The following is a 20,835-nucleotide window of genomic DNA, read 5'->3' as shown; positions in this document are numbered from 1 at the left end:
TCTGGTAATAATCCATTCTGCGTTTGTGAATCAAAATTTAAAATAAGTTGAGAAGCATCGGCCTGGGATTGGCAAATTACCTTCAAAGGTCTCGGTTTCTTCGCATTACTATTGCCTAGGCGTATTAGCTTAAGATTGGTGGGTATAGGTATAGTTATTTGTTTAAGAAGATTGCTAAGTGTACGTAGATCATCATTAACTCTTAAAGCAGCGGTGTTGGCAGCGGACTCAGGCACTCCATATGCAATTGCATTAAATTCAATTTTGCTTCGTTCAGTAGATTCACGAAAAATCACTGAAAACGAATCGATAGAGGGGACCGGACGTGATTCCAAAACATCAATTCTTGAACGGAGCACACCAATTTCAGCCCGGAAGAAGCATTTTCAGTAACCAGATCTGCTACTTGGGAAGTGAGTGTCGAAATGCTACTTTTAAGTTCACTAAACTGCGACGATTGCGAAGTAGAGAGCGATTCGATTGCCTTCAAAATGTCAGAGATAGAAGGAGGTTTCTGAGCCTGTGCACGAGTATTTGAAGCCACGGAAGAGGGTGTTGAAGGCATAATTTGATGCAAGAGTATAGAAAAAAGAAATATATAAAAATACTTAAAAATAACTCCTTAAGACAAGAGCATGCAACATAAAGTACAGTAATGTAGTACAGCATGCAAGCTAAGTCGGAGTTGAAACACAGGTGGATAATGAAAAAGCCCAGCGTTAAAGTCACCGAAAAACAGCTGACTGGTTTGTTGATAAGGTGGTAATTGACAAGTTTGGGGTTCCAAGTGATAAGAACGTACCTGATGTACACAAGCTGGCAGATGCAGTTTCTTTTGCACTATACTTCTTCTAGTTAATCTGTCGAGATGAAGCTTGAAAACATGTGTAGGCGGAAAAGGCACAAAGACAAAACGAATAAAAGCGACCGCAAAGAAAAAGAGGTACTTACAAATGAAAAAAAAAAAAAAAACCGGTAAGAGCGAAGTGTTATTACTGTTATCACTATGTATATGTGATAACTAAATTATCACTAGAATATTATATTATAATACAATAATTAAAAATAAAATATGTTTACATTTTTTTCTTATATCAGATTGTTAATATCAGAATATAATAATTAATAATATAGGTATAAACTAAATATTGGCAATGTGTAATGTTGATGTTATTTTAGCGATTCATCACTGCGTAGAGCCCCTGCAATGATTTGAAAAATTATACCTATAATTGCATCACTGTCACTATATTGATCTATTTGACGCACAACACTCTTTATTTCAGAAAACCCTAATTTATTTTTAAGTTTTTATTGTTTAGAAAGACAACATACATGTTTAATTTAATATTCCAAAGATCTTTATATTCTTTACCTCATAATTTAAACTTTTTTGTTCTTTTACAATTCGGTAATTGATTTAAATTAATGTAGTTACAACATTCTATCAGAAATACAAGTTTTAAAAATAGGGTTTTTTAAATATTTAAAAAATATTGTATAACCTTGGATTTTTTCGAACCAACATTTTTTACTTAAGTATACAACAAAACAGGAAATTAAATTTTTCACGGTCACGGTCGACCTTCGACGTCGGGTCGTCCTTCCCTGGGATGGCGTTGCGGAGGGCCTCCAGCACCTCCTGGCCTGTGGCCGCAGCGTCGATGTCCAGGACTTCCACCTCCACCTGTATACCGAGCTGGTGGACCTTGCCGATGGCTTGACCGAGCCTATCCGACATGGCCGACACTAGGTTCCTAGCCGCGGTGGTGGAGCTCGCCCCCTTTGGAAGCTCCAAAAGTAAGCTGCCGTCTCGCGTCTGCCTCATCGTGATAAATTTTCATTTTTAGGAACTGAAAGGAAACTGAAACCTAAATTTTTTTTTTATAAAAACCAAAACCGTAAAAATCATCAAGTTTCCATGCCCTAAGTATATAGGTAGGTACAATTATTATAATGAAATAAGTTAACTTATAATAAATAATAATAATTTTGTTGTTTTTATTTAACTGTATGTATTGTTACTTTTAATATAGTAATATTTATTATATTATTTAAATGCATATAATATTATCTACAAATTATAAGTTATAAATGACAAGGGCCCTCAGATTCTAGTTTTTTCATATTTGTCTAGAAAGGCGAGAACAATGTGAGTGATGAATAATTGTATTTATTAATTTGAATTTATACAAAATATATTTCATAACACTTCTCACTAGCTAGTAACTAAGGCTTTATTTTAATTTTAATTTAAATTAGGTATCGATAATATTTGTTTTTCTGATTTAAATGTGAGGTATTTTGTTACTTTACCGGACACCCTTTTTTTTGCAATTTTTTTTTCAGACATATGTAGTTAACTATACTGAGAACGATAGTGAAGTCAGAATTTGGCAGTTGGACTTAGTTTCGAAGTTATGGCTTAATGAAGTTTGCTATTTTACGATATTATTTTTTACGTTCATCCGTCTGCCCCATCCAGTAAGAGGTCCGCAGGACCTCGAGTTTGGTGACCGGAGCCGATAGGCGTAGAGAGCTTCTAGAGCGTTGAGCATATGCGTAAAAACTCACAATTGGAAACTGCCTTAGCATATAACTTCAAAACAAAGTCTGGCTATATAACTTTGATTGCACCGTCATTTTTAACTCGTTGAAGTACATAGGTTTCAAAAAAAAAATCAATATTCGAAATAGGTGCAGTAAACTAGTGACGCGCGAATGTGCAAAAATCGTAAAATAGCGAACTTCATTAAAACATAACTTCGAAACTAAGGCCGACCGCCAAATTCTGACTTCCCCAACGTTTTCAGTATAATTAACTACATAAGTCTAAAAAAAAAAAAAAACAGGTGTCCGGTAATGTAACAAAGTTCCGGTACATTGAAAATTGAACTTTGTATATTTGTGCATATTTTGACGTTATTGCTTATTTGAGAATATTAGAAAAATAAGAAAATATTTTATCAGTTTTAGATGTTATAAAGTCAGTTTGGACAAATAGGAACACATTTTGAAAAAATGTATATGTAAAATTGTTGCTCACTGGTTCCGACGCATAATAATAATAATAATAATAATAAAAACCAGACAAGTGTGAGTCGGACTTGCACACGAAGCGTTCCGTTCCATTATCTATAATAAATACAAATTAACTAAGCTTCATGTAGTCAAATAACAGGCTAAATAAAATAATTTAGAATTTAATACTAATATAAAACAATATTTAAGCAATACAGATCTGTGTTATGATCTTAAAATAAATAGGATTATTGAAAATAATATGTCATTAAAATACCAGGCCGAGAGCTGATGGACGCAAACGCGGTGGGTATATTATAATAATAATGTTTTTATAACATTAAATACCGATTTTATTATGAATCGACCTGAATTTGCTGACTTGTTTATATGTGTGTTATAAGATAACATATTTTCCATAGTTTTAATAAAATATTATTAAAGTAAATAAAAATATATTGATATAGGTATCCAATGTAAAATTGATGGCATACATTCTACAATAGTAGTTAGACTTTGCATTATTCTTATACATAGATATATCAAATAAAATATAACTTGAGTATTTATCATTTTACCGTAGTATAATACCGCGACTCGCGAGTCACGACACATGGATTGGGAAACGCTGGTTTATACTATATTATGTAAAATACAACAATAATTTGGTAATATCGTCATTTTGAAACAAAGACAGAAAAAAAAACGTGAGTGTGTGAGCCCACCATTACAATCTGGGGAAGTAAAACATCTTTCATAAGCATTGGGGGCCGTGATATTATAAGTAAATTAGGGTCAGAGTGAGAAATGCCACAACCGTGCTTGACTTGCAAAATAAATAAATAAACAAACGTGTCGTTTCATTTTTCGTTACAAATTTTTTTCCACCCACGCCTCAAGAAAGAAGTTTTACTTATAAACGATTTTATTCACAATTCATGAATCACAATAAACAGTAATAGTCAAATATCTAGACAACTGTAATTTATTGTACTCGTTAATTAAAATCGTAGTACAAACAATATAAAATATGTTGTTAAATATATAATTATTTTTAGAATTCTATCTAGAATCGTGCTATTCTTATAATTTATAATAGGTACGTTTATTTATTACAAATAATTTGCCAGTGCTCTTTGAATATAAAGTAAGTACCTAGGTACCTATTTGATATTTGAGTAATAGTATAATACCGCGAGTTGTAGACATAATAATAAAAGTAATAATAATGTTAAATAACATACAACATTTTTTAGAAATTTAAACAAAAAGAAAAATAATTTTAAATGAAACCGAGATTTTTATTGACAATATAGACATTAATAAGCGCCTTAGTTGCTTGTTTTTTTTATATATAATTTATTTTAATTTTGGGAATGGAGAATATGAGAACTACATAGCTGTACGGATAGACTATTGTGGAAATTTAAAGTTTATAACGGATAAGAGGAGTTTTTATAGGATTAGATAACGGATCGCTAAGAAAAGTATTGCTTAACATCAGTCTACGGTCAGCTAATGAGTCTTGGTCAAAAATCTAAGGTATCCTTAATAATATTGTAATGCTAAATGTAAACACCTGAATCATAATAATATATTATAGCAAAAGGAAGTTTTTTTTTAAATATTAAATATTTTAAAAATACAATGAAAGGTCATCAATATTTATGCAAAATTACTTCATAGCGTAGCTAGGTAGATCAGGTAACTTGGCGATGTAGATGAACATGACCAACGTTTACTTAAACATTTTTTGCAGCCATCTTCTCTTCTGCAGCCTTTGCTTCAGCCTTCTTTTTTTCGCACCATTTTTTTGTAGTGAAAAACATTTCAGCTAGGTATAAACATTAATCATATTGGTCAATTATCATTAATAAATTAAATAAAGCAAACTATGCAGTTTTAATGAACACGGGCTTTACCCTATATTCTATGAATTTTATCGGTTCTTTTCTAAAATATAACTGGACGCTTAGTTCTGTGCATGTACTTTTAAATTATGTATATGTAAAGGAAATAGAGTAATAAACTAAAACCAGTCAGAGATACTTTTATGCACGTCAATGTGTACGGTGGGATTTAAAAAAATTACATTTTGTCCCATGTTACACTACCCATACAGGTGTGGAGTATAAACCATTTATAAGGGGACCCTAAATGGCATAATTAACACACAATTTTCGGATATTATATAATTGTAGCACCTCCGAGCCAGACTATAATTAAACATTATCATTTCACTGAAGATGGGTAAAATTTAAATGTTCACGAACTATTTGAACTCAAACTTGAATCATATTTGAACTTTATTCGACCTTTTGAAATTGAATTGATAATAATTTATAAAATATAAAACTAGTAGATTAACCTAGGGAGCTGAAAACTTTTTAATAAAAATTCAAATTAATCTACTGCCATGCATAATAATTATTAACTAATGATTATCATTGAATTCGAACTTCGAAGTTTTTGAAGTGTTTAAAAAGTTGAGTCGAAGAATGGTGTGACGATTTTCTCCGACAATACTTTTTAGAGCAGGCATTTTTTGCTACAATGTTCAATGTCGAAGGTCATTTCTGCTATCAAATTTGATCTATTTCATACATTGGGGTTCAAAAATGGGAAATCAATAATTTATTACCTAATAATTGGAATAACATAAGACAACGCGACGGTTAGAACATTAGTGCAATACCAGTTTTATAAGTATTTTAGAATAACATAAATATAGTGTAACAAATTGTATAGTTATGTTATTATTTAACTGAAAATTAATAAATATAATTTTTAATTATTTTGCAAAAAAATACGTACATTTCTTCTTTTTATTTAAAGTGGCCATTTGATTATTGTAGTATTTTCTTGCAATGTCTACAACAAAGAATTTTTAAATAAAAATAATTTCGTAGGTACTATGAGAAGATGGATAGTTATATAATAATAGTAATAATAATTATCCTTCTACAACTTGATGGTTGACATTTTATTTTGCTATCTATCTACTTACCTACTATTTAATTACACCTATTTTATTTTATTTTATTTTTATAAGCTATGTACGAATGTGTTGAACGGTAAACTGTGTCGTAAGGCAACTCACAAACTGAGCAGTCCACTGTATTTATATATATTAATTATATTAATAATGTTGTTAATATAAACATATTGGGGAAATTGTTATTTATTGGTTTATATTTTGTTTTTAAAATAATACGCTTATTCATTAAGCGTAAAACACTCATTATCTCAAAAAGTATTAATGTTTTTTAAAATATTTTTGAACATAGTTTCAAGTTGTTAAAAAAACAACGTTTTTATAAAAAATTATATTTTTAGATATCTTTTACCTCTATAATTTTTTAAGTTTTTTACTTTTTTGAATTACAGCATAGAGTTTTAATTTCCAAAGCAGAATATTTTTCTAAGTATTTTGATACATAAAAATCAAATTTAGGACAAGTGGTTTATGAGTTGTAAGTATTTAAAGTTTAGACAAGCGCAGTAGTGGATAAATATTTTGCGGGGTAACTCCATACCACTCAACTCCGCCCATCTAAACTTTAAATGCTTATAACTCATAAACTACTCGCCCTAAATTCGATTTTATAAATCAAAATACTTAGAAAAATATTATGCTTTGGAATATGAAATGAAAACTCTATGCTGTCATTCAAAAAATATAGATAAATCTCAAATAATTTTTATTAAAATAACTGTTTAGTCAATAATAAGCAAATATCACAATGGGTTATACATTTTTAACATAGTATTTTTGAAAACTAGAGACTTTTGTTTAAGGCCTTCACATTTGAATTACAATGTAATAAATAAACTTATTATTAGACAATGATTTTGGTTTATATTATTTAAACCTTATCACCAATATATTTCTTAATGTTATAGAGAAGCACTACTATACAGATAGATCTTAATACATTTTTAAAAGCAAATTTATCAACTTTCACCGACCCACTCTTGTGTTACTACAGTACTACTACCTATTCCATTTATTATTTTTTTTTTTTCATTATTTGTTATCAATAATTTATCATTTTATTTTTCTGTTATTTTATAAAATCAATTTGATTGGTTCTTAGTTATTTTTTTATGATATTGTCACTCCCTTGGGTTCTGATTGATGCGTGCCGTTTCTATGGTTTGACAGGTTTGTTTTTGTATATTACGTAAATAAAAATGAGATCATAATTTTGTTCTAATAATATACAAATTAAATAATAGATATTTTATTTTATTGAAATTCTAACTGAAACTCAAGCGGAAACAATATTGAAAATAGCTACGATAGTTAGAGTCAAGGTACTAAGAATAATATGACTATGCCCTATAGCAATAGAAAAAAAAAATAGTATGAATATTTTAATCGTTTTAACAATTATTAATTGATGACTTTTTTCAAGAACATTTATTTTATGCATACGGGCATGAATCTTTCAATAGCCAAATAAACGATATGATAACTTTGCATGTAAATTCGTTCTCAATCGTATTCTTTTTTGGGTCAGCTGTAAGTTCTTTGTTATTTTTAAGTGTTCTCAATCGTTCGGCCCAAAAGGTATAACGTTCTCAATCGTTCGATAGCCTAATATAATATTTAAGATTCTGAGCGGAGGTTTTTTTGTGTCTGTTATCATCTTTTAGGACAGTTAAAATTCTTTGATTTCTTAAACGTCATCATTTCTGATAGGAAAGTGAATCTAGAAGCTATTTAATTTAAAAATTCCTGTTTGGTCCCGGTACTTTATTTGTTAAAAAAAAGTTTTCTATTCCGGTTCCAGAACCAGTTTATTTAGGTTCAGTTCCAGTCACTGCTTTAATCACAATAATATCATAAAATATAATTACCTAGTGATATACTAATATTATAAGCTGGCAGACCATTTTCGTGATATTATATCATTGAATTCATTTTTAACATATCCATTATAGTGACTCTATAGACACCTAATGTACAGCAGATCGTCACTTAATTACCAGTTTTTTAAATTTAAACCTCAGGAGAAATATCAAAAAAAAAATTACCTGGCCAGGTTCTTTTGGCCGCTTTAACAAAAAAATACATATGTTAATTTTTAATGTAGGGCACTTGCACGAACTATACGTTTAGTAAGATTAGTTTTTATAATAATATAACTATAGGTATTATAATTTATAACCTCATTCCACGAACTTACTTTGAATTGTTAAAGGTGTTTGCATACCTACAAAATAAGATAAGATACCTAGTGATAATTATAATTATAATATATTTTAAATGTTGTCCTCTACAACATGTTAAAACTAATTTCTAGAACTGTTTACAAACTTATCATTATTTTATGGACATATAATGAAACATTTCAAAAACGGACTTCTATAAAATCATGATTATAGTAATGATGTTTATTAATTATTCAAAAAAAATAGAAATAGAAATATGGTTACTAAATAATAATTTAACATTTTTTTTTTTTCTTAAATTGGTAGAATACATAACGAATTACATGATGTCATCGCCGTACAAATATAATAATTATTGTTTAAATTACGATTTGGTGATGAATATATTGTTAGATTGATACAAAATATTGTTATTATAATATTATCATGTATAACAGGGATGGGCAACTGATGGCCCGCGTACCATTTTTCACTGGCCCGTGCTACATTTGAATTTAGTTTATACAAATATAAAATGTTAAGATTTTTCTGTATTTTATTTTATTATATTTACAAAATTATTAAAATCGATATAATGTTAACCGCAAAACGTAGATATAAATTCTTATCTAGTATTGAACTATTAAATGTAAATAATATTTTATTAAAATTAAACCTAACCTATAGAGGTATAGTTAACATTTTTTTTTATGGTTTTTTTTTTTGCTTCCTATGTTCTCTGACCCACTGGATTTTTGCACATTCAAAATTGGCCATCTAGTAGCATTGCGTTGCCCATCCCTGATGTATAAGGTACAACCATAGATTAAATCTATTTCGGCCATACATACTTATCTCTGGAGTTTGTACTGTTAGATGACGTATAACAGGGAATACTTCTATGTTAATGTACAATAGATTATCCTTTTACTGTGCACTTTGGTTAGTTGATCATCGACAGATTTAGAGTGAAACCATTGAAAAGACGTGCATTAAAATATTAATTTAATGTTAACTTTATTAATATTTATTAGTGAAACATAATTAATTTTCATTGTATTAATTAATAAAGTTAGGTACCTAGGTACATTATTAAATCTATAAAAATGATCTTACTTAAATTATTTGATTTGATGGCATTTCTGATTTTATCTTTCCCTAATAAAATATAAATAACACTTGTATTACTCTTTAATAGTTTATTACATATTATTTGTATGTTATTAAATTCTGAGCGGAGCGATGAATGTATGATTATACAATGATGTGTGTTTTTTTTTATGTCATTGCCGTTTAGAGCAGTAAAACTGTTTCAATTTTCATCAACAGTATCTTGTTTGATGAGAAAGTGAATACAGTTGTTGCACTCGGGATGTCAAAATTTAAAACTCCAATTGTTTTCAAAAGCGCCGCAAAAACAACATAAAATTTAAGAAAATCGATTTTGGTTTTTGGTGTAACTCAAAAATAAATAACCGTATACATGCAATTTTCACTGGTTGTTAATATTAGAATTTTCTATACACCATAAAATGTTTGATTTGTTTTGAACTGTCAACGGATATTTTCAGTTTCAAATTTTTTTAGTTATTTTTTCTTTGGATGTCAATAACATTTTATTTGTTGGGTAAAAAAATTGAAAACTGATAAAAAGGGTCCTTATATAGTGTTATAATAGCAGTTGAAAAATATTTTAAAAAAATATTCACGATTTTTTTTTATAAGCATTTGAAGTTCGAATTTTGACAAAATTTATCAAATTTAAAATTTAATGATTATTTAGTAGTTAAAAATGTATAAAATGTTCAACTTGTATAGCTAAGTATTGAAAATTTGAAACAAAATTTTACGGCGCAGTACCGGATTTAAAGGGCCATGCCCATGCCCCGGGTGTTAATAATAGAGGGGCTCAAATTTCAAATTTTAAATTCATAAAGCATATATCATGGAGGCGCTCATATTATGTTGTGCCCCGGGTTACATAATTTGTAGATCCAGTACTGCCACAGCGTACATAGGTTTTATAAAAATTACTTTATTCATTAATAATCATAGACTTTAAAATGTAATACAAGATTCCTTATAAGATTATCTACCTTTATCAAAAAAAAAATGTCTATAAGAAAGTCAAATTAAATTTTTACGAGCGTTTGAAATTTAAATTTTTACAACATTGGATATTCACTCGATTCCTCATGTAATGATTTTTTTATTTTGTCGGTTTCAAAAACGAATAGCTGTACATACATGAAAATTTTACTGAATGTTTATTTTATCAATTCATATACTTTATAAAATTTTTAAAATATTTTGATTTGTTTTGAGCTGTTTACGGACAATTTCATATTAAAATTTTTTTTCTGTGAATATCAATAAAGTTTTAACTGTTGGGCCAAAAAGTGTAAAAATTTAATACAAGGCTCCTGATTTCTTGTTACAATAGCAGTTGAAAAATATTAAAAAGACATGGGCGCAATTTTTTTTATAAGTATTTAAAGATCAAATTTTAAATTGAATAATTAATGTGTTCTCGGTATATTATACTTGCCATAGTCAATTTTCGATAAATATATTTTTTCTCCATATACATCATACTCTAAAAAATATTATTTTACAAATTTAATATTGTTAAAAACAAAATATTAACGTAATATTTACTACTCCATACTTATATAGTCATATAGTGATTTTGTATAGATTTAAATTTCAAATTATATATTACTACTTACTATAGTAATTAAAAACTAACACATACAATTTTGTTTTTTGGTAAGAACTTGTTTGAGTACCTACTTGAACTTTTTGCATGACTATGATAACTATCTGTGTTTTTAATAACATTTTCATAAATAAAGAATTATAACTAAACAATTAAAAGCAATTTTTAGCCACGAAAAATTCATAAAAGTTTTTATTTTCATATCTAATATTTGACATTTTAATAGAATATTCCCCACAAATTGCTTTACCTTTGACAAAGAAAAAAATTTTACCGGAAAGTTACGACAATGTATGTTCGAAAACAACTATATAGGAATAGCAGAGAGCTACCCACTTGTCCCCCTTTTTTTAATTTGAATAAAAATAGAATTTATTGTAACGTTAATAGTAGTGATGCACAACAATATATTTTCCGTTATCAATATCGGTTTATTGATATCGATATCATATCGCGATATCGAAAGACAAACGATATCGATATAATTTATTTTTATATATAGGTAATAGGTTTTTTTTTTGAAATTAATATTTCTTTCATTAAAAAAGTGTAAATAAAAAGTATAAAAAAAGTTTTCATATTATATTATTAATTATTATAAACAAAAATTTAAAAATTTAAATTGAATTAAAATTACAGGTACATTATTTATTTTCCATCTACTGTATATACCTCGGAGTGGTGTAAAATCGCTTTCTGAAAATATGCATACATTTAAAATTATTAAGTATTTAGCTAAAAAATATTATTATTCATTAATAGTTTTCATACCATTACGTTTTCTGATATATTAGATTCTGAGCGAAGCGATGAATGTATTGATTTTACAAAGATGTGTATTTTTTTTTTTTTTTTTTAATTTTTAATTTTTGAGTCTGTCATCACCTTTTAGGACAGTAAAAGTGCTTGGATTTTCTTCAACAGTAACTTTTCTGATAGGAAAGTGAATCTAGTTGGTACTTTGGGGGGTCAAAAGTAATAATTTCCCAGTAGTTTTCAAAAGCAACGTGAAAAACAAAAGAAAAATTAAGGAAAAACGGGAATTTTTACGCAAAATCTGTTTTCGAGAAAATCGATTTTGGTTTTTGGTGTAACTCTAAAACAAATGACCGTAGAATCATGAAATTTTGACTGAATGTTTATATTAGCATTTTCTATACACCATAAATATTTTGACTCTTTTTGAGCTGTTTACGAACATTGTCAGTTTTCAATTATTTTATTTTTTTTTTCTATGAATATCAATAAAATGTTATCTGTTGAGTAAAAAAGCTTGAAAATTTAATAGAAGGCTCCTAAGTTATTGTTTCAAAGGCAGATGAAAAAAATTAAAAATCCTTTGTCACAGTTTTTATTTATAAGCATTTTAAGTTCAAATTTTGACAAAATACTGAAAAATCACGAAAATTAGCAAATTATTTTGAGTTGAGAATTCATAAAAAATTTTCTTTTAAAATCTAAGATTTTAAAATGTAATATAAGATTAATCATAAGTTTGTCTACCTTTATCAAAAAAAAATGTCTACAAGAAACTTAAATTAAATTTTTATGAGCGTCTGAAATTTATATTTTTACAACATTTGATATTCACTCGATTTCTCATGTAACAATTTTCTTATTTTATTGTAATCAAAAAACAAATGACTGTAGATACTTGAAAATTTCACTGAATGTTTATATTAGCATTTTCTATACACCATAAAATTTACAAAATATTTTGACTCTTTTTGAGCGGTTTACAGACATTGTCAGTTTTCAATTTTTTTAGTTTTTTTTTTCTATAAATATCAATAAAAATTTTTTTGTTGGGTAAAAAAGCGTGAAAATTTAATATAAGGCTCCTGATATATCGTTCTAATAGCAGTTGAAAAGTATTAAAAATACATAGGCACAAAGTTCAAATTTTGACAACATTTATTAATCATTTTGTAGTTAAAAATGTATAAAATGTTTAACTTTTATGGCTAAGGATTGAAAATTTAAAACAAGGCTCCACGTAAATAGGTTATATATAAATTACTTTATTCACAATAATATCATCAAATATACTTGGTAATATCATAGGCTGACTGACCGTTTTCGCTCAGAATCGTTTTTCTTATACAATGATATTATATCATTGAATTCAAATTTAACACCATCCATTACAGTGACCCACTTGTAACCTATTGTACAGCAGAGCGACATCCACTTATCCACATTTTTTTTTCTTTTAAATAAAAAGTAATTGATTGACTCTGTCTGGTGATAACCGATTTCTTCTTTTGGTAATGACTTGACCAGCTTCACTAAACAACCGTTCGCAAGGAACACTTGTTGCTATTACACTTAAATATTTTTTTGCCATCTGTGAAACTACAGGATATTTTTTCTCGTTGTATTTCCACCATAATAATGGATCTTGGTTAAGGCTTATTTTATCTGTCATACTTTTATATTTATGTAATTCATTTCCTTCGTCTTCGTCTTCTTCATCACTGTCAGCTATAAGAGATCGTATTTTTTTGATAATTTCCAATTATCCAAAAAATGGCATGTTACACCCAAATAACTATTATTTGCCACAGAAGTCCAAAAGTCAACAGTTAAACACACATTAGGTATATCTTTCAAAACCTTTTTTAAATTCTCTCTTTCAACTATTGCCATTTGGTCAATTTGTCTTGTTATAGTCATTCTACACGGGACAATATATTCTCGCACAGCTATATGCATAAATTCACGAAATCCTTCAACTTCTACGATACGGTTTTAAATCTTTAATGACAAATGTCATTAAACTTTTAGTGAGCTCTTTACTACGATATATAGATAATTTTGATGTTCTTACTTTAAAATAATTTTGAATATCACTCGATGCACTAGATGTTTTTGACGCGCTGTATTGTTGTAAATGTAATTTTAAATTACTAGTATTACCACTGTACGCAATAATAGACTTGCACTCGCGACAGTGAACTTCTTTTTTATTTAATATTGTACCATTATTATCTATTTGAAAGCCAAAATGTTTCCATATGTCACTACGACCTCCAGGTAATGGTACTATCTTAATAGAACTAATAATTTTTATTTAAATATTTAACTTATTAATTATAACTATTGACAAATAAATTATTATTAATTAAACTTATTACTTATTTAACTCAACGTAGACGACGGAAAAAACGAGACTAATTGTAAAAATCCAACAGTCACAGCTATATACGTCTATTGTAAGAGCTTTATCGTATTGCTTATCGTTGGTGTTTAATCGTTCTTAGACATTGATTTACTGTCAAAACTTATATAAATAGAAAATAGAAATTTCAAATTGCAACGAATTGATATCAATTTTCGATATCGATAAAATGTTGGATATTTACCTGCGATGTCGTATTTCGATATCGAATATTATTTTTGTCATATCGATATCGGTAAAATTGGTCTGATATCGATATCGATATCGAAATACGACATCATTGTGCATCACTAGTTAATAGTATACTTGCGTTTCTTTATTTTTCTTATTTCACCTGTTTAAAATAATATTTTATTATTTATTTATATTGATATTAATACAATTAACCACGTCTATTTTAAGGTATAGTGATTAATAAATAATAATTTAAACAATAAAAATGTTTAGATACATTAGACCTTATATAATGATGCTTGTTCGATTTAATGTTCTTTTTTAACTTATAACAGTTAAGTACCTATATTATATTGAACTTGAATAATTAATGTTTGACATTTTATAATATAATAGGTACCAACTTATATAAAAATACTATTGGAAATCTCTTTAAATAATATATTAGTTCTTATTTATGTTATATATTATATATATAAATATATATCGTGATATATATATATATATAAATGAATGTTTGTCTATGTTTCAGTTGGCATGGGTTTTGAAGCTATTATAATAATAATTATTGGTTGCTAGGCAACGAAATGCATGGGATCAGCTAGTTTATAATATAATTTAAACCACGTGCTAGTTTTTTAAATTTAATATATTATTTTGTTGTAATTTTCTATCCATTGTTCCTAAAAATTGAAAATGGGTAACTATAATTTAACACCAAAATTTAGTGCCTGTGCATTATGTGTGTGTTGGTCAGAATTCAGGAATACTAGATGAACTCAATGGTGGATCTAGAGCTTATTATTTTTTTTCAGGTTAGGGGTAAAATTACAAAGAAATTTAAAACATCTACAAAATATCTCGCAATATTTATATTTTATAATTTACACAACTAATTCTAAACGACGCTTATGTTTATTGGATAAACTATCTATATGACTGATTTTATTAAGTTATTTGCATTTAATTCCCTATGTACATATAATAAATAAAGACCTGTAGGCCGAGGTTCAACTGGCGAACTGCAGTCGAAAATATACAATAAGTAATAAATTATAGGACCTATAATAGGGTTCGGATTTGAAGGCAATATAATCAAAAAAAAGCATTTAAAATGTAAAAAAAGGCAAAAAAAAGCATTTAATTTGTATAAAAAGGCAATTCATAAATATACTATAAAAAAAAAAAGTGAACATTTTTTAAACACTTTCAATTGCACACATTTTGAGAAAAATACAAATTAAAAATTAAAACTGCATGCAAAATAAACTAATTGGTATTAAAAAAAAAATTGACTACCATGTATTTTTATAGTCTGTCTTCAGTAAAACGGCTACGGTTTGGGGTTAAAATATTTTTGTAGATCGAAAACGATCTTTCTACGTCCACCGAAGTTATCGGGGCGTATTTCATACTTAAATAGTTATCTAAATTAAGATTGCTACTTGATAGATCGTCATCGCTTGTGGTTTCTCCAATCAATACTCGGTTGATCTTTTTGATATTTTCCCATCCTTTGTTCTTCGATATAACTTTGTTGAATTTATCCAAAATCAATTTAGCTATTTCGCCATTGCATTCTTCGAGTTTAATCTTTATATTATTTACAACATCTACACTTTTCGATAGTAATACACCTAAAACATACACAGTATATTTTAATATATAAAACATGTAAAACACATAAAAATAATATTTGTTACCTCTTGTTTCTAGTTTTGTAATTGTGTCAGGCAAAAATCCAAAATTAGATACAATATACACCAGATTACTTTGTATCGAAGACATTTTAAAAAGTCTTTTAGCTGCTCTCACACATTCAGATTCTTCTTCGAATTCTTCAATTATAGATTTCAGTTCATTGAAATTTGTACATTAGTATTTTACTGCATTAATCCATGTACCACAACGTGTAATTATCGGTCTAGGTGGATTTGGCAATTCTGGACATTTTTCTTTCAGAACTGCGATTCTCTTAGGACATTTTAAAAATGTCTTTTTCATTTCAGAAATTAACTGGTCTACATTTTTATAATATGCTCGTACTTCTTCACAGACGTTATGACATGCATGAGCCAAACAATTTAAATGAATAATATTCGGGTACAAAGTTTGAATTGTACTACCCGCTTTCTTCATATAAGGAGCCGTGTTAGATATAAAAAGCAAAATATTGTCGTATTTTACATTAGTTGGCCACAATATATGCATTGCTTTGTCAAATAGCTGGGTAATTGTACTACTATTTACCTTATCTAAATAGTCTGTGTGAAGAAGATACAAATTTCCAGGATTTTCTGGTTGTAGAATTCCAACTATTATGTTAGCCACGTTTTGGCGTTCTGAATCTGTGGTTTCGTCAATACACACCCATATTTTAGGTGTACGGGTAATTTTATGGTCATACCAAATACTCGATAAGACGATATCGATAAATATTGCGAATAATAAAACCCATTTGTAGCGATAATACGCAAGCTGAGTATAAAATTATAAAATCAACTGAAAAATTAAAGACAAAATAGGCATTATAAGAACAAAAGGTAAAAAAAAGGCAAAAAGGCATTTATAAGTAAAAAGGCAAAAAAAGACAAAAAAAAAAGGTTCCATCGTGTAAGAAATTAAATGAAACACATTTTTGTATAAAAATTATTTTTCTATTATGATTAATAAAAGAAAGGCATTTGCCTTCAAATCCGAACCCTATTACTAATAACTAATAACATATTACACGTAGAACGTAGATACCAAAGATTGTCATATGTCATGAGTCATGAGAGTTTGTATATTATTTCGTGGTCAATTACATTTATCGTATCTAAAATATCTACTGAACGTTAATAATACTATTTAAGAAAGTTTTAAATATAGTTTTTCGAGAAGGTTTGTGGAATAATCTGTGTAGACGTAAAATACTCAAAATTGCAATCTTCAAAAGGCTGTAACCTTGGAACTAAGTCCGACCAATAAATTCTGATTGCATAGGTACCCATTTACAAATTGTAGTTAATACAATTATCAATGCAATAAGTCAATAATATGAGATATTATCTTAAAATATTTATTGTTTTTATAAAAAAAATACTATTACTGGTAAGTTTAAGTTTTTAAGAACTACATAACCAAACTTATAAGCCTGATGGTACCTGGGCCCGCTTAGTCCGCCAGTAACTAATCCGTTGTGTGAGAGGCCACCTAGGTCATCTAGCTTGGCAGTCCTTTCACATCTTCAGCGGATCATCACCATAACCGGACTTCAATACGTGTTAAGTTAATTCTAAGTATTGTTCCTATTTTATGATCTCTGTGGTCATTGCACAAGACCGGACCGACCATAGAGACCCCCTCCTCATTATTAAACTGCATCATTCTAATTCTCGTGATAGATGTTTCCCGTTCCTTGGTGTCATCGTGCACGTAAACTGCCTATCCAGAATAAATGAGGCGAAGGCAGAATTAATAGTCTACCTCACAAACAGTCGACGTTAATGTAGGCATTGGCCAGATATAGGTGTAATTTGTTTTTCGGGTGTCACAAATAATCTTTTGGGTCGTCCTAAATATTGGGCATGTACACAGTTTAAAAAAAATAATATTTTACAAACTAATATAATATTTACATCAACCCAATAATTAACTCACTGCATGCTAGTTTAAACATTTTGTGTTGTATGAACACCAAGTAGGTGTAAATTATTTATTAATAAAAAACAAACAGAGAATTTATTTACCTATAGCCTATAGGAAATCTCTTAGTAAAACATTAAAATATAAAATGATAATATGGCGACAATATGATGGGCAAAACTAAATGTATGAGTTACAATGTTAATATCTTAAAAAATAAGTCTGAGCTGTCGCTGCAGGTTATACGGCATAAATTATCACTATATTTCATTGAGTTACAGCGTTATATAAGATTTTTAATATGAATAAAAATAGTATTCGCAGTATTAATATTTAATAATAATATGCTTACCATCATCATCACTAATAATTATTTTTTCTTGAAAATACATGTTTATAAATTTAATATTGACATTACTAAAATGAAATGCTATTATAATAGCGGTTTATGAATAATAGTTTAACCAATAAAAATTCATAGTCGTATAGCAGTGGATCTTAACCTGTGTTCCGTGGACTTAGAATAAATGTTCCGCCAACATTTTAAAATCGGCGGAAAAATATTATAAAATTGTGAAATTTTTTTTTATTGATTTTATTAGTTTTTACTGGCTAATTTGTAATTTTTATGTAAACTATTTTATGCTATACATGCATTGTTTAATATGCTATACAATTTTACGGATATAAATTCTATTTTATAGTGTGCTGTGTTCCGTGAATATCTTATAAAATATTAAGTGTTTCGTCATAAAAAAAAGGATAAAAACCACTGTCATACTGATATATATAGGTATAATATGTACCTACAATAGTCTTATTTAATAAAGTTTGTTCAATTTAATATTATTTATTAACCCACAAAAATTGAGTAAATTGCATACTTAAATATTTAATGTTTGACATTTTATATATATTACAACTTATTGCAATGGAATTTTCTTTAAGAGGACACGAGGACGCTACACAGCCATTTTTTAGAGAATTTGTTGTATCCGTCTCACAAGTCTAATTTTTTAAGTTGTTTAAGTTTATTCTTTTAGGTATACCTAACATTTAACATTTTAATGGAAGATTCCCTACAAGTTTTTCTAAATCCTTAACGGAAAATATTTCTATTTACAATCATGAGATATTTTAAATTTTTTTACTTTCATGATTGTTAATCAAGTAATTATGGTAATTGAAATGAAAAAAGTCTGAATTTTGAAAACTTCAAGGATTTGTGTTAAATAGGAAAATAATAAAAATGTAACTCAGCAATGATGAGTGTGTGGGTAATTTAGCTAGCTTTAATATAAAATATTAATGAGAGAGATTCGATATCACAGCCAAGTGGTATAACCACTTGAATCCATAAAAACGCCGGCGTGAACAGTCCAAAAATGTCTATTATTTAACTTTTCTCCTAAACTATGATAGCTAGAAAGTTGGCTGATAACATTAAAAAGGGATTATAAAGTAGATATTAAATATGGAATTAAAGTTTTTTTTTTAAATTTATGTATTTTTTCACAGATAAAAAAAGTGTTATTTTTGGCTAGATTTTCATTTAGCGAGGTAATTTTCCGAAACTGGAACACGGATTTTGTTGTTTTGGGTCTTGTTAGATTCACATTAGCTAGGAGAAGTGCAATGAAGATTTTCAGAACTTTATCTCCAATCGTTAGCTCACTACAAAGCTGTAAAGCTGAAAAACATCGAAAATTCCAGTAAAATTTGTTTTAATTTTTTTAATGTTCTGTAGTGAATTAAATATTAAAGATAAAGTTATGAAAATCTTCACTGCACTTCTCCTAACCAATTTGAATCTAACAAGACCCCAAACAATGAAATCCTGTATCTGGTTTCGGAGATCTATCTCACTAAATGAAAATTAAAAGATTTTTTTATGGGGCTGTTCACACAGACATTTTTCGTGATTTAAATTGTTATACTGCTTGGGTGTGATATCAGTTAATAAATTTCTAAAAATTAAGAACCAAGAAAGTTTAAATGCCGATCCCTGACTTGCCAAGCCTTTTTTTTTTAGTTAAGAAATTTCATTATTTACACAAGTATGAATGACACACTGTCTCCTCACAGAATAATTTTTTCTATGCAATGATCTATCTTTGAATAATTCAAATCCAACACATCCATTACAATGATATATTCGACAACTATTGTACACTGCTCCTGTCCTGCACCTTTTTAAAAATAACTTTCCTATCATTGCAGCTAATTTCAAAAACTATTTAATGTAAAAGCGGTTAACTTACCTGCACATTCTAAGAAGTAATAAAAAATTTTTAATTTAATAAATACTTTTAGATCTGTATTAAATTTCATAAAATGTGCACCCAAACGGGTTTTAATATGTAAACGCTGCTAAGGATGTAATTGAAACCCAACCTTTTCAGTAGTATAGGGGAGAATATCCCTGACAATCACATGTTTGATCAGGTTACACAGGATCTATGTGGGACTTGTCACCTGTAGGAGAAGATTTATAAACATACCTATAAGCTCAAAATGATTTGAACCATGAACGCCAGGTATTTGGTAATTGGTATCACGATTGTTAGTTTAAGTCATAAACACTGGTTTAATATGTATTGGTTATAACTATTAAGCAACAATTACTGACGCGCCCCTCGTCAGTGGTGGTACTGCGTCGATTTAGTTTCAAAAAGTTAGCAAGTATAAGTGAACCAAATAAACAATATGTTCGGTAGTCCTCTTCTAATCCTCGGAAAACCATCACCATAATCAGACTTTGATGAATGCGATGCTTGACGGTTTAATGACTTTAGTATTAGTATAAATGAATAATAATACGACAATATGATTATGAATAAGTATAATATATAATATCGTACAACTGGACAATTAACTGTGACAGTATACACACACCGTATACACACTGTACGACGGTGCTTGTGCAAGTGAGTATTACATACATCAAAGGCCCTAT

At 28.3% G+C, this 20,835-nt stretch overlaps 1 protein-coding gene and 2 long non-coding RNA genes across 8 annotated transcripts; all 3 read right to left on the bottom strand.

The window, feature by feature from the left end:
- Nucleotides 1–981: 981 nt before the first annotated feature.
- LOC132945419 (uncharacterized) lies at nt 982–9,337 on the bottom strand. Of its 6 annotated transcripts, none has more exons than XR_009664563.1 (6): nt 9,295–9,337; nt 8,214–8,240; nt 8,062–8,082; nt 5,836–5,892; nt 4,701–4,855; nt 982–1,871 (listed from the first exon to the last, which is right to left on the bottom strand). It is a non-coding gene; the product is annotated as an uncharacterized LOC132945419 (long non-coding RNA). The 6 variants fall into 6 exon arrangements; XR_009664564.1 differs by having other exon boundaries at nt 982–1,864; XR_009664562.1 differs by having other exon boundaries at nt 982–1,853.
- A 1,385-nt stretch (nt 9,338–10,722) lies between these two features.
- On the bottom strand, nt 10,723–20,126 carry LOC132945420 (uncharacterized). Its single transcript, XR_009664565.1, has 3 exons — nt 18,232–20,126; nt 11,570–14,412; nt 10,723–10,774 (listed from the first exon to the last, which is right to left on the bottom strand). It is a non-coding gene; the product is annotated as an uncharacterized LOC132945420 (long non-coding RNA).
- LOC132945477 (uncharacterized) lies at nt 14,766–16,688 on the bottom strand. The gene is made up of 2 exons (XM_061015237.1): nt 15,956–16,688; nt 14,766–15,889 (listed from the first exon to the last, which is right to left on the bottom strand). The coding sequence occupies exons 1-2, from the start codon at nt 16,038–16,040 to the stop codon at nt 15,561–15,563; spliced, it is 414 nt and encodes a 137-aa protein (XP_060871220.1). The 5' UTR covers nt 16,041–16,688; the 3' UTR covers nt 14,766–15,560.
- Nucleotides 20,127–20,835: the final 709 nt, after the last annotated feature.

The sequence above is a fragment of the Metopolophium dirhodum genome, chromosome 5 (assembly GCF_019925205.1).
Source record: "Metopolophium dirhodum isolate CAU chromosome 5, ASM1992520v1, whole genome shotgun sequence".
Lineage (NCBI taxonomy): Eukaryota > Metazoa > Arthropoda > Insecta > Hemiptera > Aphididae > Metopolophium > Metopolophium dirhodum.
Note: the sequence above shows the minus strand (reverse complement) of the source record. Positions and strands in the feature narration are given on the sequence as shown.

Excerpts from the sequence above, each read along its gene's own strand:
- LOC132945477 (XM_061015237.1), bottom strand. The coding sequence starts at position 16,040 with ATGTCTTCGATACAAAGTAATCTGGTGTATATTGTATCTAATTTTGGA. Across the intron at positions 15,890-15,955 it reads TACAAAACTAGAAACAAGAG|GTGTATTACTATCGAAAAGT; the intron begins GTAACAAATATT and ends TGTATGTTTTAG.